This window comes from Salmo salar, chromosome 18 (genome assembly GCF_965601325.2).
Source record: "Salmo salar chromosome 18, fSalSal1, whole genome shotgun sequence".
Lineage (NCBI taxonomy): Eukaryota > Metazoa > Chordata > Actinopteri > Salmoniformes > Salmonidae > Salmo > Salmo salar.
Window position 1 is genome coordinate 70,615,469 of NC_138308.1, and position 23,592 is coordinate 70,639,060.

Below are 23,592 nucleotides of genomic sequence, written 5' to 3' on the forward strand. Positions count from 1 at the left end.
ACAACCATCGCCGCACAAACAATTTGGTTATTGGCAGCCAATCTGATTAGAACATGACCCAGTGTCACACCTGTACTGGTTCCCTCTAAAGCCTGATTGACAGCTTCTCTTAGTGGATGTTTATTTCCTTCCTCTGAAGACTATGCTTTGCTGTGATTGTCTTTCATCCTTCACAACGGCTTTGAGAGGAAGCTGATGACATGCCAATCACACAATATCCCACAATGCATCAAACATCAAAGACATGTCTTTCTATGATATGACGCTAATGTATAACATTTAATGTGAACTGACAATCTCTCATCACTGGAAAAACCATGAGATTGTTCTCATTTTACTGTATGCACATACACTAGTGCTAAAGCCACTGTAGAGACCATGTAATGCAATCCTCCGTAAATTAATTAGTCAATAAACGTAGCCTGGACTTTGAAATACAGCTTCACGAACAGACAATTCAATTCAGCCATCTAAGTCACTCAAAATGATGGAATAAAGTAGAAATTAAATGGGTATAGCGTTTCATTAACAAACTAATTGAATGTCCTGTAATTGATTAAGGTTTATTGAATATAACACTTTGAGAGAGAAATTTCTAGGCATGTTGGGGATGGCTGGATTTATTTATCTCCTTCTGAAAACCAATCCTGTCACAACACGGGATGATGATTCTATAGTGAATAATGCTGTGGACTTCTCACTGTGGTAAACTATGTCCATTATTGGTAATCCATTTGACATTAAATAGCAGAGGATTCACAATTCAATTCCTTGTGCATATTTTATTATCCATTGAAGATGACTCCATGGCTAAACCTCCTTCCCATTCTCAATTGAAATGAGTTTTCATTGTAGAATCAAATGGAGGTGTTCTGTGCACGCACACAGATCAAGCTCAAGGTTTTCTCTGATGGAGTGCTGGGCCAGTGACTGAAAGGTTGCTTGTTCGAATTCCCAAGCCGACTAGATGAAAAATATGTTGACGTGCTCTTGAGCAAGGCGCTAAACCATAATTGTTCCTGTAAGTTGCTCTGGATAAGAGCATCTGCTAAATGACTACTGGATACTTCCCAACCCTAATGTGTCATTACTGAATCTAATTTGCGATATCTGTTGGGTTTGAAGGTCTTCTTCCCTGTCAGTGTTTGAAGGTCTTCTTTGTGTTGCATTTCGGGTAATACTGTATACCCCGGTATGGTAAGGCTGAGTTCATCTCAGCCTATGCTACCCTCCAGTCCCTAGACTTCCTGGCGCTGACGGAAACATGGATTACCACAGATAACACTGCTACTCCTACTGCTCTCTCTTCGTCTGCCCACGTGTTCTCGCATACCCCTAGAGCATCGAGCCAGCGGGGTGGTGGCACTGGAATCCTCATCTCTCCCAAGTGGACATTCTCTCTTTCTCCCCTGACCCATCTGTCTATCTCCTCATTTGAATTCCATGCTGTCACAGTTACCAGCCCTTTCAAGCTTAACATCCTTATAATTTATCGCCCTCCAGGTTCCCTTGGAGAGTTCATCAATGAGCTTGACGCCTTGATAAGTTCCTTTCCTGAGGATGGCTCACCTCTCACAGTTCTGGGTGACTTTAACCTCCCCACGTCTACCTTTGACTCATTCCTCTCTGCCTCCTTCTTTCCACTCCTCTCCTCTTTTGACCTCACCCTCTCACCTTCCCCCCCTACTCACAAGGCAGGCAATACGCTTGACCTCATCTTTACTAGATGCTGTTCTTCCACTAATCTCATTGCAACTCCCCTCCAAATCTCCGACCACTACCTTGTATCCTTTTCCCTCTTGCTCTCATCCAACACTTCTCACTCTGCCCCTACTCGGATGGTATTGCGCCGTCCCAACCTTCGCTCTCTCTCTCCCGCTACTCTCTCCTCTTCCATCCTATCATCTCTTCCCTCTGCTCAAACCTTCTCCAACCTATCTCCTGATTCTGCCTCCTCAACCCTCCTCTCCTCCCTTTCTGCATCCTTTGATTTTCTCTGTCCCCTATCCTCCAGGCCGGCTCGGTCCTCCCCTCCTGCTCCGTGGCTCGACGACTCACTACGAGCTCACAGAACAAGGCTCCAGGCAGCCGAGCGGAAATGGAGGAAAACTCGCCTCCCTGCGGACCTGGCATCCTTTCACTCACTCCTCTCTACATTCTCCTCTTCTGTCTCTGCTGCTAAAGCCACTTTCTACCACTCTAAATTCCAAGCATCTGCCTATAACCCTAGGAAGCTCTTTGCTACCTTCTCCTCCCTCCTGAATCCTCCTCCCTCTCTGCGGATGACTTCGTCAACCATTTTGAAAAGAAGGTTGACGATATCCGATCCTCGTTTGCTAAGTCAAACGACACCGCTGGTCCTGCTCACACTGCCCTACCCTGTGCTTTGACCTCTTTCTCCCCTCTCTCTCCAGATGAAATCTCGCGTCTTGTGATGGCCGGCCGCCCAACAACCTGCCCACTTGACCCTATCCCCTCCTCTCTTCTCCAGACCATTTCCGGAGACCTTCTCCCCTTCCTCATCTCGCTCATCAACTCATCCTTGACCGCTGGCTACGTCCCTTCCGTCTTCAAGAGAGCGAGAGTTGCACCCCTTCTGAAAAAACCTACACTCGATCCCTCCGATGTCAACAACTACAGACCAGTATCCCTTCTTTCTTTTCTCTCCAAAACTCTTGAACGTGCCGTCCTTGGCCAGCTCTCCTGCTATCTCTCTCAGAATTACCTTCTTGATCCTAATCAGTCAGGTTTCAAGACTGGGCATTCAACTGAGACTGCTCTTCTCTGTGTCACGGAGGCTCTCCGCACTGCTAAAGCTAACTCTCTCTCCTCTGCTCTCATCCTTCTAGACCAATCTGCTGCCTTTGATACTGTGAACCATCAGATCCTCCTCTCCACCCTCTCCGAGTTGGGCATCTCCGGCGCGGCCCACGCTTGGATTGCGTCCTACCTGACAGGTCGCTCCTACCAGGTGGCGTGGCGAGAATCTGTCTCCGCACCATGCGCTCTCACCACTGGTGTCCCCCAGGGCTCTGTTCTAGGCCCTCTCCTATTCTCGCTATACACCAAGTCACTTGGCTCTGTCATATCCTCACATGGTCTCTCCTATCATTGCTATGCAGACGACACACAATTAATCTTCTCCTTTCCCCCTTCTGATAACCAGGCGGCGAATCGCATCTCTGCATGTCTGTCAGACATATCAGTGTGGATGACGGATCACCAGCTCAAGCTGAACCTCGGCAAGACGGAGCTGCTCTTCCTCCCGGGGAAGGACTGCCCGTTCCATGATCTCGCCATCACGGTTGACAACTCCCTGGTGTCCTCCTCCCAGAGTGCTAAGAACCTTGGCGTGATCCTGGACAACACCCTGTCGTTCTCCACTAACATCAAGGCGGTGACCCGATCCTGTAGGTTCATGCTCTACAACATTCGCAGAGTACGACCCTGCCTCACACAGGAAGCGGCGCAGGTCCTAATCCAGGCACTTGTCATCTCCCGTCTGGATTACTGCAACTCGCTGTTGGCTGGGCTCCCTGCCTGTGTCATTAAACCCCTACAACTCATCCAGAACGCCGCAGCCCGTCTGGTGTTCAACCTTCCCAAGTTCTCTCACGTCACCCCGCTCCTCCGCTCTCTCCACTGGCTTCCAGTTGAAGCTCGCATCCGCTACAAGACCATGGTGATTGCCTACGGAGCTGTGAAGGGAACGGCACCTCCATACCTTCAGGCTCTGATCAGGCCCTATACCCAAACAAGGGCACTGCGTTCATCCACCACTGGCCTGCTGGCCCCCCTACCTCTGAGGAAGCACAGATCCCGCTCAGCCCAGTCAAAACTGTTTGCTGCTCTGGCACCCCAATGGTGGAACAAGCTCCCTCACGACGCCAGGACAGCGGAGTCAATCACCACCTTCCGGAGACACCTGAAACCCCACCTCTTTAAGGAATACCTAGGATAGGATAAAGTAATCCTTCTAACCCCCCCCCCCCCTTAAAAGATTTAGATGCACTATTGTAAAGTGGTTGTTCCACTGGATATCATAAGGTGAATGCACCATTTTGTAAGTCGCTCTGGATAAGAGCGTCTGCTAAATGACTTAAATGTAAATGTAAATGTAAATGGTACAGAAATGGTATGACGGTATGAAAAAACTGGATTCCGCCCAACCCTAATGTGTATTATCGTATTGTCAGCTGCTCTAACTCACACTTTTCCTACCGACCTTGAGAAAACAGATGACATTTCAATTTCTTTCTCTCTTATTCAGTGCCTATATTCTCTTTTTCGCTCTCTTTCGATTCCATGTCCACTTTCAATTTTGCAAGTCTGTGTATATGTAAAATATTGATATATATACCTAGGGCTGTCTGTCTGTCTGTCTGTCTGTCTGTCTGTCTGTCTGTCTGTCTGTCTGTCTGTCTGTCTGTCTGTCTGTCTGTCTGTCTGTCTGTCTGTCTGTCTGTACCTAGGTGTCTGTCTGTTTGTACCTAGGTGTTTGTCTGTCTGTCTGTCTGTCTGTCTGTCTGTCTGTCTGTCTGTCTGTCTGTCTGTCTGTCTGTCTGTCTGTCTGTCTGTCTGTCTGTCTGTCTGTGTTTATCTAGGTGTGTGTGTGTGTCTGTCTGTTTGTCTGTCTGTCTGTGTGTACCAAGGTGTGTGTGGCTGTGTTTGTTACCCCTGCATAAATAAGTGCACATCTCTTTTCCCCACTGTGCTCTTGTGTGTGCTTATCCCCACCCATTCATGCGTGTTTGTCTTGTTAGTTCCCAGCACTCCCTTTCCTCTCCTCTCCACTCATTTTTCCATGGCAAGAGAGCTTGACAGCTAAGCAGAGCTTAAAAATAGATGGAGCAAGAGCAAGGGATGAAAAGTAAATTGACAGGAGGCTGGGTCAGCTCTCCTCAGTGGAGAAACAGAGCCGGTGAAAGGAAGGGTCAGCGAGGGGATGAAAGTTCAACTCCACTCACTTTGCTTCAGATGGAACTGTTGTCTCACCACAGCTTACATACATTGTAGGGTGAAATTATGAAATGAAGGGTGTCAGCCTGGGGGCGGAAACGCCGTGTGTGTGGTGGGGGGGATTGTGTGAGTGATTGCGGTTGGGCTCAGCAATGACTAGCTCTACTAGCTACAGTACTGCTACTGCTGCTACAGCTCACTAGGCTAACTCCATGTGTCTCGCCTGTGAGAAACTAGCCGATTCTTACTAGCTAACTGCTGGCTTAGCGTAGCTAAGAGGACCAGCTAAGAAGTTGCCCGTAGGCACTGTTCTAGGATCAGCTTATCCTACCCAAATCTTAACACAAATCAAAAAAATAATATTAAGCTGAATTTAGACAAGGGTCAACTTCCCTCTTTCCCCAGTGTTAGCCTCTGGCTGCTAAAGTTGCTAGCCACGGTTGTTTACTATGCCACTGATCAGTAGATTTTGTCGCCCCAGTGTTAGCCTCTAGTCGCTAAAGTCGTTAGCAGCGGTTGTTGCTAGTGATCCCTAGACTCTTATTTCTCAGTGTTAGCCTCTAGTCCCTAAAGTCACCAACTGTGGTTATTTACTTCACCCAATTTACTGTCCCTTACCGAAAAAATTGGCTTCTGGCAAACGGTTGCAAACAGCAAATTTGTGGCAAGCTCATATTTTCACATGCTAATTACTTTTGTGGCAATCTGTTGCAGAAATCTGTTTGCGGCAAATTTGCGGCGACTTATGACCTTCTGAAATTATGTGAAACTTGTGGTGAGCATTCTACTGTTCTCTGCAAATTTGCTGCAAAGTCATTAGTAATATGCAAATTAGATCCTTTTTTTTTTGTTAAATTGTGTACACTCCGTGTGTTCGGCAGAAAGCATATGTTTTTACCGTTTTTCAGGGATACAGTTTTTTCAAACTAACTTCCGTTTCCCTCGAAAAACGGATTGTGTCTTATCCACTTAAACCAAGTCAAATATAACTTTAAAGACCTTTCTTCTCACAAATAAAACGAAACTAATGATACTAAATATACTAAACAACATGTATTCAGTGTCTGAACATTTATATTGGATTTATTTTTATCTATCTCACAATGAAAACATTGTGTCACAATATTAACCTTGAAATCCTCAGCATGTTAATGAAGATAAGAGTAAAGACTCAATATTTTCCAGATAAATTGTTTGTTTTTATGTAGCTACAACATTTATGTGAAAAAAATGTGACCCAGTGAAGGCTGGTAGGAGTAGTTACAGGAGGACAGGGTCATTGTAATGGCTGGCGTGGAATAAATGGAACGGAGTCAAACGCAGTTTCCATATGTTTGATACGTTCCTCCTATAGCTTCCCCCACCAGCCGCCACTGATGTGAACACTATAGGGATGTTAACCTTAGGATGTTTAAAAGGGGAAATGCGGAATTTACATGAGCCAAGCAATGATTTTCAACCAATAGAAGTTTAAAAGAGAATTAACAATATTTTAAGTAATTAAAACAACAAAAAATAAATCAACTTCAGAACTATTGCCTTTTTGAGGAAACTTTGGAGATAGCGGCCATGTGGAAGTCCTATGTCAAAAGCTTGTTCAAACAATGTGTGCACTGAAACAATCCGAAAACATAAAACAAAAACAACATCAAGATCCTGAAAACAATTACTGAAAACATTTTTTTATTTTGGCATCTCAAAAAGGTAGACTCATCAGCTAATGTTTCAGCAGGTTTGCTGATGTCACTTGTTAAATCCACTTTAATCACTGTAGAAGGGGAGGAGACAGGTTAAACAATTCATTTTAAGCCTTGTGAGAATTGAGACATGGATCGTGTATGTGTGCCATTCAGAGGGTGAATGGGTAAGACAAATATTTAAATGCCTTTGAACGGGGTATGGAAGTAGGTGCCAGGAGCACCGGTTTGTGTCGAACTGCAACGCTGCTGGGTTTTTCACGCTCAATAGTTTGCCGTGTGTATCAAGAATGTTCCAAGACATCCAGCCAACTTCACACAACAGTGGGAAGCATTGGACTCAACATGGGCCAGCATCCCTGTGGAACACTTTCGACACCTTGTAGAGTCTATGCCCCAATCGAATTGAGACTGAGGGGGATGCTATACAATCACACAATGTAGCTAGCATAAACTGGGACTAAGGCCTACTAAATTTACCTTTAAATGTGTGGCCAACTGTTTGTCTACTAGTTGTCTATTCATTTTTGACTCTGGTATTTAAGGCTTGGGTGAAAGAAAAACAACATAAAATGAATTATTGTTAACTTGCATCTCAATAAATGTTGATCTTGTGCACACATTTCTCTGTCCTCAGTTTGATTGAGGGCATCAATCTTTCTTTTTGCCTGGTAACTGATTGTTTCTAAAAAAGAAAAAAAAAAGAAAGAGAAATAACTACATGAGCTCTCTAATAGTTTAAAGCAATGAAATATCTAATTGTGACAAAGAATGAATGAATTGGCTACATTTATGAGAATAATACATGCATTTGCTTACCTGATCAAGCTTGAAGACGATACATTCGTTTATCACTCAAAAAAAGTGTGATCAGTAAGTGCACCACACATATCTTTCCAGGGTGTTGATGCATCCTCTTCCAATGCAGCCTCTTCCAACAGCATGGGTATGGGAAGGGTATCCATGTGCAGAAGTGAAGTTTTGCTTTGACGTCAAGTCACCTCATATTGTTGCTAACGTTACCTTAGCTATTGTGCTAGCTAACATGCTACTGAACAGTGACGCTAGAATATTGTCATTAAAAGACAGCAACGTCTTCACCTAAAAATATGTTTTTAAAATATTTAGCAAGTCATTAGTTAGTTAGCTAGCTATCAGATTAAATGTGAAAAAAATATGATAGTAAATGTTAGCAAGCTAGCTAGCTAAGCGCTAGCCACTAGCTAGCCATTCAGTGGCACTGACAGGTTGAAACTGATATAGCAAAAAAAATTGTTTCACTCTATCCAATAAAACATGACATTGCTAACCAAGCATCAAATAGCTAACACATTTTAATGTTTAAATAATAAGTTAGACACTCACCGGACAACATTGGTAGGTAGCTAGATTGTTTGGTTTCCATTTGCAACTGATTTTTCTTCTCCCCCTGACTAATTGTCAACGGTTACTGTCTTGTGTTCACCAAAAACAACTTCTGGCGAACTGTTTGCCACTAGTGGCAATAAATACTATTGTTGCCAAAGGTTTGCCACATACTCACCACTAGTGCAAACTTCTGGTTACAATTTGTGGCACACTATTTAGTTTGCAGCAAATTTGCCACAAACTTGCAGGAAGTTTGCAGCAAAAAAAAACAAAACATATTGGTAAGGGGTACTGTTCACTAGTCTTAGCTTCCACCAGACTCTCTCTCCCTAGTGTTAGCCTCTAGCCACTAAAGTCGCTAATTCTGGTTATTTACTATTTGTATTTGTATGCTAGTGATCACTAGACTCTCTCTGTCCAGTATGAGCCTCTCTCCCCAGTGTTAGCCTCTAGCATCTAAAGTAGCTAGCAGTGGTTATTTACTGTGCTGCAGGGGTCATCGGAGACATTACGAGCTTTGCCCTGCTCCCAGCAGACCTCCTTGTGTGATACACGGCCAATAAAGTGCACAGTTAGCCCCGCACTATATCCCACTGTAGGCCTATAAAGATTGCAGCGGCTGCCATGTGGTGATATTGCGTGGGTGCCTTGCCGTGTGTGTATGTCTTTATGTGTTTGTTTTGTCTGGTATAGCCTGGGACTTTGAATAGGGGATAGCAGTGTGAGTGTACTTGATTTTCTCTAGCTCTATTACTATCGGTCTCTTTTCTTTATTTTTGTTAGTTAGTTTGTTCTTTCTTTCTTTGTACTATTTATTCTTTCTCTATAACGGTCTTTGACTTTCTCTCTCGCTCTCTCTACTCTCTCAATCCATATCTCCTTCTCTCCCCGAGTGTGTTTGCTTTCGTGTGTTCGGTACGTGTCTGTTCTGTGTGACAGAACATTTTGTTCTTGCTTTTCTATTACCATAACATACTGAAAACCACGCGGATGAGCAGCCTTCAGTGTCAATATCCCTGAACAAGACCTCAGAGACCAAGGCTATTGATGGATCACATTCTTTCCTGAGTCAGATCCGTTGAACACACTCAAGGCTCTTCATGGGCCCTGGACCCTATTCCAAGGACTAGCAAAAACACAGTAGGACCAAGAGCTTGGTTTTCGATCTGTTCTGGCCTGTTTGTGTGTGTATGTGTGTGTGTGTGTGTGTGAGCATCCATGCGTGAGGTTTGGAGAGAGACCGAAAACCCTTAGAAAAAGCGCAAACCAGCCAGCTAGACAATATGGATGCTCTTTCTTCATGGACACAGTGGACCTGGAGTATGTTATATACCCTTCTGCACACACACACAAACATACACAGGCACACACACACACTCACACACACTCACACACAAACCTACCAACCACTTAACACCTGCCAAATGGCAAAGAACTGCTCCCATCCCCTAATTGTGAATTTGACTACGGCAGCAGAGCAATATTTCCGATGAAGAGAGATTGAGACTGAGAAACAGCTGAGAGACTGAGAAACAGCTTCCATGTCCATGGCCATCAGACATTTAAATAGCCACCACTAGTCCGCCGCCACTCAGTAACCCGCCCTGAACTTTAATCACTGTTCTAGCCGGCTACCACCATGTACTCATCCAAACTTAGTCTTTGCCCTAGCGCTACACAGCTGAGTAAAATAATCAGCTTGATGATGAGTTGGCTATTTGAATCAGCTCTGTAGTGCCAAGGCAAACAACAAAACGTGCGTCCAGGGGAGGCTTTAGTCATTGACACTGGTCACTTTAATAATGTTTACATACTGTTTCACCCACTTTATATGTATGTACTGTATTCTAGTCATGGCTCATCCTATGTATAAAAAAAAGAAAATAATTCTGGATTATGTTTGTATTGTTTTTTTTATTGCTAGGTATTACTGCACTAAAAATACAAGCATTTCACTGAACCTGCGATGAGATCTGCAGATCTGTGTATGCTACAGTAGCAATACACTTTTGATTTGATCTTGATATTGAAAGTACCCATGTTTTATTAAAACAATTTCTGTCTGTTTATTAGATGTAGAGCGAGTCCAGGGAGTGTACGGCTGGGCTGGGTTCCCATGTATTGAGCTGAGAGCCGAGAGGAGACAGTGGTACTAGCATCGCAGCCCCACAGATATTGATATCGAGCTGTCTGCATGGTTGAATAGTGATTCCTCCATCTCTCTCTCTCTCACTATCTCTTCTTATTTCCATCGCTCACTGGACTAGGTCTGCCAGTCTGCTCTAGTTCCGTCCACCAAACCCCAGATGAGCTCTCACAGAACCTGGAATAAACTTAATGCAGTCACTCCCTACTCTCTCTCTCGCTCTCTCGCTTTCTCTCTCTCGTTCTCTCACTCTCCTCGCTTGGGCGGGCTCCAATATGATTTTGTTATGGCGTCCGGTATTTCAGGGTTGTCAACGTTTTATGCAATGTCATCGACAGATGAGGACATCGTGATTGGGAATAGTGGCCAGATGAGGAGTGTGACAGCCGGCCATAATTCACAAGCAATGGGAGGAGCAATAGTGACAATAAATGCCAAGCAGCTTTTTCTCAGTATGGAATGACATCTAAAAACGCCCTCACGACTCTATTTAAAATGAGCGTGTGCGTCTTTCCGGATCCACAGAAAAAGTTTAAAGGTGCATTTGAAAATGAGAAGTTGAAAGATGATGACTTGTCTGTTCTTTATAAGGAAGACTATGACACTGAAACTGCCCCGAGCTCTTTACACAGACACATGTCAACAGCTAGCAGGTTTATATTGTGTGTTCTGTGGATATAAGTGTGCCGATTGCTCTTATTAATTGCTGTCTTCACCTCTCTCTCTCCCTCTTTCAGTATGTCATCCATCTTTGTATTAGTGTCAGGTTAGGGATGAACAGGGTTGTTCCACTGAAATCTTGATTCGAGCTGTGGACTAAAATATATTTTCTCTCTCTCTTCTCTCTTTTGGTCTACCCACAGGTGACTCATCGCAGGGCGGTAAGTGGACTATCTATCTCTCTTCACCTTCTCTCTTGCTCGGTGCTTGACTTGGACTGAAATAGATGCCAGTACTCATTTTTGGGTGCAGGTACTGTTTATATTTAGGTGCAGGAGCTACACAATACTTTTGAGCTAATATTCTAGAAGAGGTGCGGGAGTTCAAGCAGTAGAAAAAAAGTGCTGGTATTCAGCTCCAGTGAGATCCTGCCCAAGTCAAGCACTGCTCTTTCTCTGACACATACACTGATGTTTTATGTCTGTGGCGGAGTATTAGACAATGGTGCAAATATGAACAGTTTTATTTTCCCAAACTTAAAGTTGTTTACTAAGTAAGGGAAGTCAAAAACCATAGTGCATAAAAGAATACTTAAAAGTCTGTAAATGAATAAAAGTAAAACTGTTCTAATGCCTCAAACATAGATACGTGTTTAACTGAGGTCTACATTAGTGGCGGCTGGTGGAAAGAGTTATAGGAGGACAGGCTCATTGTAATGGTCCGGAATGGAAAAAAATGGAACAGAGTCAAACATGTGGTTTCCGTATATTTGATGCGTTCCGTTCCAGCCATTTCAACGAGCCCGTCCTCCTGTAGCTCCTCCCACCAGCCTCCACTGGTCTACATAGCAGAACAGGCACAACTCGAAGGTTTAACTGAAGCCATGAGGTTAGTGCACATATTATAAAGGGAATGGCCAGTTCCAAATATCTGAGGCAAAGAGTCTACAGAGATACTGTACATAAAAACATTTTAAGCAGAAACATGATTAAGCATAAGTATTATCATTTAACATGATTCGTTTTAAATATATGCATTGTACATAGTATATTCTAGCATAAAATGTTAACTGGGGGAATCCATTTCACCTCTGCTGGACAGAGGTGGTATGACCCAACACACCCCTCCAATTCAGGATAATAGGACATGCCAACTAGCAGCACACCCTTTAACACCGTCTAGAAGAGAACTGCAAAATCAAAAAAAGGTTGAACATAGAAGAACAGTTTGTTAGATGAAGATACTGTTGCAAATATACATCTAAGAGCATACACTAAACTAATAATTAATATATGCAATGATTCAATAAATGTGTCTCTTTTTGATATTTGAAATGGAAAACATGTTGGGTCATCACTTGATTGGACACTACATTTTTGGCACTTTAAATTGCAAAAGATAGGGATATTTACCTGTATGGCTACATGTGGCCGTCATACCCGCTTACACACAAACATACCAAAATAATAATAATCATAATCAACACTCCACTTGGGAATCCAAAATCCTAATGTGCCACTTCAAACCAGTCGGATTGAGATTGATTTGCCACTTGAACTTTTCTCATAGCGGTGAAAGACAACTTTAAGGGCAGTGCAATTACCATTAATTTGTGTTGTGAGGCTGCGGGATTTCTGCCTTGGTGACGGTGAGAGGAGCTCACTCGCCTCACATGGCAGCTCTCAGTGGATTGTGAGCAATCCCAAGAATTGTGAACTATATAGGTTTCAATCAATCATGGCTGGTTGGGGCACAGTAATTGACAACAATAACCGCTCAGAGCTAGTGATTGATAAGACTGAACTAGATTTATGATAATTCAATAATCAATATGGTGTTGCACAATTAACCAATAGCCTGACAAATTAACCTCTCTGGGCTAGTCCCACCTACTCAACAGCCAGTGTAATCCCGTGGCACGATATTCAAATACCTCAAAAATGCAAAAACTTCAATTTTTCAAACATATGACTATTTTACACCATTTTAAAGACAAGACTCTCGTTAATCTAACCACACTGTCCGATTTCAAAAAGGCTTTACAAAGAAAGCAAAACATTAGATTATGTCAGCAGAGTACCCAGCCAGAAATAATCAGACACCCATTTTTCAAGCTAGCATATAATGTCACATAAACCCAAACCACAGCTAAATGCAGCACTAACCTTTGATGATCTTCATCAGATGACAACCCTAGGACATTATGTTATACAATACATGCATGTTTTGTTCAATCAAGTTCATATTTATATCAAAAACCAGCTTTTTACATTAGCATGTGACTAGCATGTGACTAGCATTCCCACCGAACACTGCCGGTGAATTTACTAAATTACTCACGATAAACGTTCACAAAAAACATAACAATTATTTTAAGAATTATAGATACAGAACTCCTCTATGCACTCGATATGTCCGATTTTAAAATAGCTTTTCGGTGAAAGCACATTTTGCAATATTCTCAGTAGATAGCCCGGCATCACAGGGCTAGCTATTTAGACACCCAGCAAGTTTAGCACTCACCAAAGTCAGATTTACTATAAGAAAAATGTTATTACCTTTGCTGTTCTTCGTCAGAATGCACTCCCAGGACTTCTACTTCAATAACAAATGTTGGTTTGGTCCCAAATAATCCATTGTTATATCCAAATAGCGGTGTTTTGTTCGTGCGTTCAAGACACTATCCGAAAGGGTAAATAAGGGTGACGAGCATGGCGCATTTCGTGACAAAAAAATTCTAAATATTCCATTACCGTACTTCGAAGCATGTCAACCGCTGTTTAAAATACATTTTTATGCCATTTTTCTCGTAAAAAAGCGATAATATTCCGACTGGGAAAGCGTGTATACGTACAAAGAGAGAGAAAATAAAAACATCTCTTGCCCTCGTGCACGAGCCTGAGTCTCAGAGTGCTCTGACCGGCCACTATCCAAACGCGATAATGTGTTTCAGCCTGGGGCTGCCTCGATATCATTCAGCTTTTTCCCGGGCTCTGAGAGCCTATGGGAGCCGTAAGAAGTGTCACGTTACAGCAAAGATCCTCAGTCTTCAATAAAAAGAGCCAAGATGAACAACAACTTGTCAGACAGGCCACTTCCTGTTCAGAATCTTCTCAGGTTTTTGCCTGCCATATGAGTTCTGTTATACTCACAGACACCATTCAAACAGTTTTAGAAACTTTGGGGTGTTTTCTATCCAAAGCCAATAATGATATGCATATTCTAGTTACTGGGCAGGAGTAGTAACCAGATTAAATCGGGTACGTTTTTTATCCGGCCGTGTCAATACTGCCCCTTAGCCCTAACAGGTTAACAACTTTTACAAATGAAGTACAAAGATAACTTTTGATTTTCTTTATTAACCTCTCTGGGGTATGTGGGACGCTATTCAAAACAACAAAAATCTCATAATTCAAATTTCTCAAACATACAACTATTATATCCCATTTTAAAGATACACTTCTCGTTAATCCAACCACATTGTCCAATTTCAAAAAGGCTTTACAGCGAAAGCTTAATTAACATTAGATTATGTTAGGACAGCGCCGAGACAAGAAAAACCACACAGCCATTTTCCAAGCAAGGAGAGGCGTCACAAAAACCAGAAATACAGCTAAAATGAATCACTAACCTTTGATGATCTTCATCAGATGGCACTCATAGGAGTTCATGTTACACAATACATGTATGTTTTGCTCGATATAGTTCATATTTATATCTAAAACCCCATTTTACATTGGCATGTAATGTTCAGAAATGTTTTGCCTCCCAAAACTTCTGGTGAATGAGCACATCAATTTACAGAAATACTCATCATTAACATTGATAAAATATTCAACTCTTATTCAAAGAATTATAGATACACTTTTCCTTAATGCAACCGCTGTGTCAGATTTCTAAAAAGCTTTACGGCGAAAGCAATTATCTGAGTACAGCGCTCAAGATATCAAAACAAGCCATACAGATACCTGCCATTTTGGAGTCAACAGAAATGACAAAAATTACATTATAAATATTCACTTACCTTTGATGATCTTCATCGGAATGCACTCCCAGGAATCCCAGTTCCAGAATAAATGTTTGTTTTGTTCGATAAATTTCATCTTTATGTCCAAATACCTCCATTTTGTTCGCGCGTTAGGTTCACTATTCCAAATGCAAGGCACACGCTTAAGTCCAGACGAAAAGTAAAAAAAGTTATACTACAGTTTGTCGTGACGTTGTATTAGTTAATTTGACGACTGGTGCTCATCGAATGATTAACGGTTTATAATTGCGTGATTAAATGAATTAAGCAATGAATCAAGCAATTATTAACTCATTAACCTGGGGCACCATGGGAAAATTATTTTGATTGAGTTTCTATTTCCCAAATTAACTCAAAGGATATCAGAATATCGATTTTACAACAGTCGCTAAATTAATCAACCTCTTGTCTCATGTCTGAACGTCGCATAATCCGGGAATCTGCACGAACCCGGGCTACACCAATGAGTTTACCACACCAATCTTAGTTGATTATTTATTTACTAGCAAGCTAAAATGATGATAAAAATACACATACACAAAACACAGTCTAGCTATTGATTAGGACATAGTATAACGGGCCAACACACTATGGCACGTGTTACCCAAAATGGGGATTTAAAAGAGAGAGAAACAAAGAAAGTACACGAGAGAAATATACATTTGGGTTCATTTGTCAGCCATGCTTATTTAAACCTAGCCTTGCCCCGAACTGCCGCTCTTATGGGTCAGAATATAATGATGTAATTACGTGTTGGAGGTCTCAGGTGGGAAGCTCCGCGTGGGTCGTTTAGGCTTCTCAATGACGCACTTCTCCGGCGCAACTCTCTGGTTGTCCTCACGATGTCAGTGTCCTTCTTGGCTTAGTGGTCTGATCCCTCGCCCTTGATCTGAAAGGGGTCTTCTGAGGACAGACAGCTCTGTAGCTCAGAGCTCACAGCTTCGGACTCGAACGGTGTAGATACCACGATTCAATGGAGAGTGGAGGCTTGGTGGTTCGGCTTGAATTCACCCGCTTAGACACAGCTACTCATCCGTAGCTCGTGTAGAAAAAGATTTATTTGTCTTCAACCTTGTGTTTCGTTTTGGGGTTCGTTGACTTTGTTAGACCTTCGCTGCAGCTTGGGGTCACTTAGTCTCATATGTTAATTCTTCACTCTCCTGTCTTATACCCTCGGGTCAGAAGTGGGCGTAACCGCCTTTAGGGCAATTCTCTGGGCGTACCAAGTTAAGGGACAAGGCCTAGATTTGGCTAAAATCCAATTTTAGACACTAACTTCACACTTCATCCTTACCAAAACATTCTCTTTGATTTGGATATTTTCCACACAACGTACAATGTATAAACATCAGGCATATACTGGGAAAACTCTTAAAGGTACAATGTTTTCATAATAACGTCATCTCTTAACCTTTAATAACAAAACAAAAGTTACATACATTTTCATATTCCACCTCTCGTCATGACCACCATTGTGGCTGACGGAAACCATTGTTCCAAAGTCACTTTATTGCATGTTTAATGTTCTGAGGCCAGTTCTCCATTGTGAGGACAAAGGAATTTCTCTGTGGCCTAAGGTTTATTATGGGCGTGAGGGGTCATAAAACCCCTACATCTTCAGACCCCTAGATCTCTCCTCCTCTGTTGGGGGTTTGGGAGATAATCTGTAGGGTGGTGGTCTCCTGTACCCTGACCTGATCAGGACAGTCATGACAGTTTGTAGAAACATGTCAAACGATGAATAGAATCAATCTTTAGGATGTTTTTATCATAAATCTTCCATAATATTCCAACCGGACGATTCCTTTGTCTTCAAAAATGAAAAGGAACACAGCTAACTCTCACGGGAGCGTGCGCCACTGAGCTCATGTCATTCTCTCAGTCATCTGACTCCATATGCTCTTATTCTCTCTCCATTCACAGTAGAAGCATGAAACAATGTTCTAAAGACTGTTGACATCTAGTGGAAGCCTTAGGAAGTGCAAAATGACCCCATTGAAACTGTATACTGGATAGGGAATCACTTGAAAAACTACAAACCTCAGATTTCCACACTTCCTGGTTGGATTTTTTCTCAGGTTTTTTGCCTGCCATATGAGTTCTGTTATACTCACAGACATCAGTCAAACAGTTTTAGAAACTTCAGAGTGATTTCTAACCAAATCTACTAATAATATGCATATCTTAGCTTCTGGGACTGAGTAGCAGGCAGTTTACTCTGGGCACCTTCTTCATCCGGATGTCAAAATACTGCCCCCTACCCTAGAGAAGTTAAGACATCCTCTATGTCAAATTTCAGCCAGACCGCCCAACCAGCCCGATCCCCTTCCACATCTGACCCACACCAGTCTAGTGAATTTTGGCCCATTCCTCCTGACAGAGCTGGTGTAACTGAATCAGGTTTGTAGGCCTCCTTGCTCGCACACGCTTTTCAGTTCTGACCACACATTTTCTATAGGATTGACGTCAGGACTTTGTGATGGCCACATCAATACCTCGACTTTTTTGTCCTTAAGCCATTTTGCCACAACTTTGGAAGTATGCTTGGGTTCACTGTCCATTTGGAAGGCCCATTTGCGACCAAGCTTTAACTTCCTGACTGATGTCTTGAGATGTTGCTTCAATATATCCACACAACTTTCCTACCTCATGAAGCCATCTATTTTGTGAAGTGCACCAGTCCCTCCTGCAGCAAAGCACCCCCACAACATGATACTGCCACCCCCGTGCTTCACGTTTGGGGGTGGTGTTCTTCAGCTTGCAAGCTTCCCCCTTTTTCCTCCAAACATAACAATGGTCATTATGGCCAAACAGTTCAATTTTTGTTTCATCAGACCAGAGGACATTTCTCCAAAATGTACGATCTTTGTCCCCATGTGCAGTTGCAAACCACAGTTTTTCCGTGATTGTATTTTTAAATATTGCGACATGCCTAGCTGGGTCTCTCTGCTTTCACTGACAGTTGCAACTCAATAATCATCTATTTGGTATTTGCAGCGTGCGCTGCCCAAATTGCGGGCCCTTCTGACTGTAGGCTATGCGATTTTAAAATAACACACAATAACCCACATAGCCTATTTTTAATGATTTTATTTATTTCTGTATAGACAGGAGTAAGCTAATTAGGCTATATAATTTTGGCAATTTAATTCAATTTACTTTAGGGAAAGCTTCCCCTTGTCATGCCTTGACCTTAGAGACGTTTATTTTCCTCTAGTTTGGTTAGGTCAGGGTGTGATGCGGGGTGGGCAATCTAGTTTTTCTATTTCTTTGTTTTGGCTGAGTGGTTTCCAATCAGAGGCAGCTGTCCATCGTTGTCTCTGATTGGGAACCATACTTAGGCAGCCCTTTTTCCCTCCTTGAGTTGTGGGATCTTGTTTTTGTGTAGCTGCCTTTGAGCAGGCCCAGAACGTCACGGTTTCATTGTTCTCCTGTTTTGTTCTTTTGGTGAGTTTCATTTTTATTAAACAAGATGTGGAATTCCATGCACGCAGTGCCTTGGTTTATTTATGATTGGGAGTTTGAAGATAGCGATCGTGACACCCCTGGTCTTATTGGCACCGCCTATTCCTTTTAATGTGGCATAAACACAACCAGTCATGATGTTTTTATCTGATTGTCAAACTATCACTTAACAAAGGCGATCCACACATTCGTCCACTCACAAAATAATTTCAGAATCAAAACCCCAACAGTGCGCTCACTGTTCATCACATTTTGATGAATGGAAAGAGATCTGTTACAAAAGACCTGCGTGTATTGAATTGCATTCTGTGATTTGTCATTAGGCCTACACTTGTAACCTGAATTGATTCATCCACTGTTTTCCACTCGCTCTTCGGTCTCGGCCACTCACCACCACCGGCCACTCATCTCCGCCTTGACAAAATGTACGTTTTCTCCTCAAACCACAATGCAATTTTGGAGTGCATACCAACCAATTTCAAGTGAATTAGAAAATTGTTCATGGGGCTGACATGCAGGAATATTAAATAATTATGTAATTTCCTATAATTTTTTGGGCATGTTTTAATTGTGATAGGCTCACGTTTTACCGGTTGAGTTTACCCCCACTATTTATTTTGCCGGGACACAGTAACAAACCGTACCGCCTTACTTTCACCACTGGAAACAGTACATCCTTCATATAATTCATCTCATAGGCCTAGTAGTACTGTAGAGCTCTTTTTACTTGAACACGATATAGCTGGGTTATCCCGTCCTGCCCCTAGAGGCCCACAGCCCTGCAGCGCCCCAACCCAACACACCCTACTTCAGATTTAGGATCTTAGTGAAACATTGGTTTCCGGTGTGTTAGGCCAAAGCCAAAGTGACAACCAACAGTACAGCAGACCCCCAGGGCCAGGTCTGACCAGCCCAGCAGGTAGGAATTGCCTAAATATGTATCTCCCATGACGTTGGCATGTTTTCACAACTGACTCCTTTTGTCGTTCAGTATCCATATAAAGCATCCATTCCAGACCTTATGTAAGTTGCACAGTATACCCTCAATCTTGAAATAAATCAAATCTAGTGATACATAACTATACATTTATTTTATTCGTTGTGGGAAGATAAACAACCTTCCAATTAATGGCAATTCATTACTTAGCCCACATCGTGGGAGATACCTACTTAGATATCAAGATGACGCCGACAGAAAGGGACACCTCGCATCTAGTCCTTAGGAAACTATGCAGTAGTTTTTCCATACAGCCGGGAAGAACTATTCGATATCAGAGGGACGTCAACGTACCAGCACTACGACCAGGAATACGACTTTCCCGAAGCGGCTCCTTTGTCCGAAACACCCAAGGCATTCGAACTGATTCCAGAGGGTGACCCAAAACAATGTCGCTGCAGAAGAGCGGCCTTCTGGTCAAACTTCGGAGGCATGCACACCACACACCGCTTCTGAGTATTTTATTCGCTAATGTCCAGTCTCTAGATAACAAGGTAGATGAAATTAGAGCTAGGGTTGCTTTCCAGAGAGACATCAGAGATTGTAATATACTCTGTTTCACGGAAACATGGCTCTCTGGGGACATGCTGTCAGAGTCAGTACAGCCACCGGGATTCTTTGTGCATTGCGCTGACAGGAATAAACATCTCTCCGGGAAGGAGGAGGGCGGGGGTGTATGTTTAATGATTAACGATTCATGGTGTAATTGTAACACCATACAGCAACTCAAGTCCTTCTGTTCACCTGACCTAGAATTCCTCACAATCAAATGTCGTTGTATTATCTCCCAAGATATATATATACATATTATATATCCCAAATTTGAGGACAAGGCTACCTAAATTCTGTTCAGCATATTGATTGTAGTACCCGGGCTGGCAAAACACTGGATCACAGCTACTCTAAATTCTGTGATGCATACAAGGCCCTCCCTCACCCTCCGTTCGGGAAATCTGACCACATCTCCATTTTGCTTCTCCCCTCCTATAGTCAGAAACTCAAACAGGATGTACCCGGGACAAGGACCATTCAAAGCTGGTCTGACCAATCAGAATCCACGCATCAAGATTGTTTTGATCACGTGGACTGGGAGATGTTCCCGGTAGCCTCAGAGAATAATATATGCTGATTCGGTGAGTGAGTTTATAAGCAAGTGCATAGGAGATGTTGTACCCACTGTGACTATTAAAACCTACCCTATCCAGAAACTGTGGATAGATGGTGGCATTTGTGCAAAACTGAACACCTGAACCACTGCATTTAACCATGGAAAGATGACTGGGAATATGGCCGAATATAAACAGTGTAGTTATTCCCTCCGCAAGGCAATCAAACAAGCTAAATGTCAGTATAGGGACAAAGTGGAGTCGCAATTCCAAGGCTCAGACATGAGACGCATGTGGCAGGGTCTACAGGCAATCACGGACTACACAAAGAAAATCAGTCACGTCACGGACACCGATGTCTTGCTTCCAGACAAACTAAACAGCTTCTTTGCCAGCTTTGAGGACAATACAGTACCACCGACGCGGCCCTCTACCAAGGACTGTGGGCTCTCCTTCTCCATGGCCGACATGAGTAAGACATTTAAATGTGTTAACCCTCGCAAGGCTGTCGGCCCAGATGGCATCCCGAGTCACGTCCTCAGAGCATGCGCAGACCAGCTGGCTGGTGTGTTTACAGACGTATTCAATCTCTCCCTATCCCATTCTGCTGTCCCTACATGCTTCAAGATGACCACCATTGTTCCTGTACCCAGGAAGGCAAAGGTAACTGAACTGGTCCAAGCACACCAAGACAGTCTTGAAGAGGGTACGACAAAACATATTCCCCTCAGGAGACTTAAAATATTTGCCATGGGTCCTCAGATCCTCAAAAGGTTTTACAGCTGCACCATCGAGAGCATCCTGATGGGTTGCATCACTGCCTAGTATGACAACTGCTCAGCCTCCGACCGCAATGACTATCACCGCATAGCACTCGCTTCTGTCATCATGAAGAGCTTTGAGAGACTAGTCAAGGATCATATTACCTCCACCTTACCTGTCACCCTAAACCCACTGCAATTTGCATACCGCCCCAATAGGTCCACAGACGATGCAGTCGTCATCACACTGCACACTGCCCTATCCCATCTGGACAAGACGAATGTCTATGTAAGAATGCTGTTCATTGACTACAGCTCAGTATTAACACCATAGTACCCTCCAAGCTTATCTTTAAGCTTGAGGCCCTGGGTCTCAACCCCGCCCTGTGCGATTGGGATCTGGACTTCCTGACAGGCCACCCCCAGATGGTGAAGGTAGGAAACAACATCCCCACTTTGCTGATCCTCAACACTGGGGCCTCACAAGGATGCGTGCTCAGCCCCCTGGTGTACTCCTTTTTCACCCATGACTGTGTGGCCATGCACACCTCCAACTCGATCATCAAGTTTGCAGACGACACAACAGTAGTAGGCTTGATCAGCAACAATGACGAGACAGCCTATAGGGAGGAGGTGAGGGCACAACTTCTCACTCAACATCAACAAAACAAAGGAGATGATCGTGGACTTCAGGAAACAGCCGACGGGACAACAGTGGAGAAGTGGAAAGATTTAAGTTCCTCGGCGTACACATCACGGACAAACTGAAATGGTCCATCCACACAGACAGTGTGGTGAAGAAGGCGTAACAAGAGGCTGAAGAAATGTGGCTTGTCACCTAAAACCCTCACAAACTTTTACAGATGCACAATTGAGAGCATCCTGTCGGGCTGTATCACTGCCTGGTATGGCAACTGCACCACCCACAACTGCAGGGCTCTCCAGAGGTTGGTGCGGTCTGCACAACACATCACCGGGGGCAAACTACCTGCCCTCCAAGACACCTACAGCACCTGATGTCACAGGAAGACCAAAAGGATCATTAAGGACAACAACCACCCGAGGCGAGGTCAGTACAGGTGCATCAAAGCTGAGACCGAGAGACTGAAAATAGCTTCTATCTCAAGGCCATCAGACTGTTAAACAGCCATCACTAACACAGACAGGCTGCTGCCTACATACAGACTTGAAATCAATGGTTACTCTAACAAATGGATCACTACTCACTTTATTAATGCCACTTTAATAATGATGTTTACATATCTTGCATTACTCATCCATATGTATATAGTGTATTTTATAGCATCTATTACATCTCGTCTGTGCCGCTCGGTCATTGCTCATCCATATATTTATATGTACATATTCTTATTCTATCCCTTTACTTAGATTTGTGTGTATTAGGTAGCTGTTGAATTGTTAGATATTGCTGCACTGTCGGAACTAGAAGCACAAGCATTTCTTTACACTTGCATTAACATCTGCTAACCTTACACAGTTTTTTCTGATAACATTCTCCAGTATCAACATTTCTAAGCAAACAAAAACAGGGAGAAGGGAGAATCTGTAGGCATGCTGAGATAAAAGAACATACTCTTTTCCAGAATTCAGCAAGCCTTCACAAGACCATTACATATACAAATATGTCCCCTTTTGTGTTTTACACCTCCAGCAGAAGAATTACATTTCTGAGTGCATGATATTCAGTTTCATTGGCATATAGTACGTTCTATGGATGGTCTTAAACTGTAGTAATTTATGTCTGAGATTATATGAGCATGACTGGACATTCTAACATATCTGTATCCATTCATCATCAATAGCGTCTCCCAGGTCTTCCTCACATTTTTGTTTGACATGTTTTGTGTCATCGGGAAAAGCCTCTATCAACACTTGATACAGTTTGGAAATGAACTTTAGAGGTTTTTCAGACTGCCTTAAATTGTTTTCATCTTTGAAGCTTCTTGCTGGTCCAGTGTTTACTGCACAAAGATAATAAAGTGTTGTATCTGCAAAAGTTCACCTCTGCGCCATCACAGACTGGTCTTCCCTGGCTGCCTGGCCCTGATGAGACCCCTGTCACCTTCTGACCCTGTTTAGATGAAGCTTGACAAAGAATTACCTTGGTGTACATTTATACATTATATTATCCAAGAATAGAATCAATGGTTCAATAATGGAAATGACCATTGTTCCCAGATCCCAGACTGTACCCATCAACTCAAGATGGAACTTTGTATCCATTCACTGATTGTTATAATATACTGCAAAATTCACCTGAGCTCCATAGATTGGTCTTCCCTGGCTGTCTGACCCTGCAGAGGTACCTGTCACCATCTGATCCTGCTAAGATATGATGAGCATAGTGTTGTGTACTGATTGTGTACCATGACAGTGATGCAGTGT

At 43.0% G+C, this 23,592-nt stretch overlaps 1 protein-coding gene across 7 annotated transcripts in view; it reads left to right on the plus strand.

Annotated features, from left to right (window-relative positions):
• Window positions 1-23,592, plus strand: part of nrxn2b (neurexin 2b) — a 937,590-nt gene that overhangs the window by 298,146 nt on the left and 615,852 nt on the right. For all 7 annotated transcript variants that reach the window (XM_045701329.2, XM_082965087.1, XM_082965083.1 and 4 more), the window contains one exon: window positions 11,034-11,051. In XM_045701329.2, coding sequence (XP_045557285.1) covers window positions 11,034-11,051 — 18 coding nt within the window. The remainder of the gene's footprint in view (window positions 1-11,033; window positions 11,052-23,592) is intronic.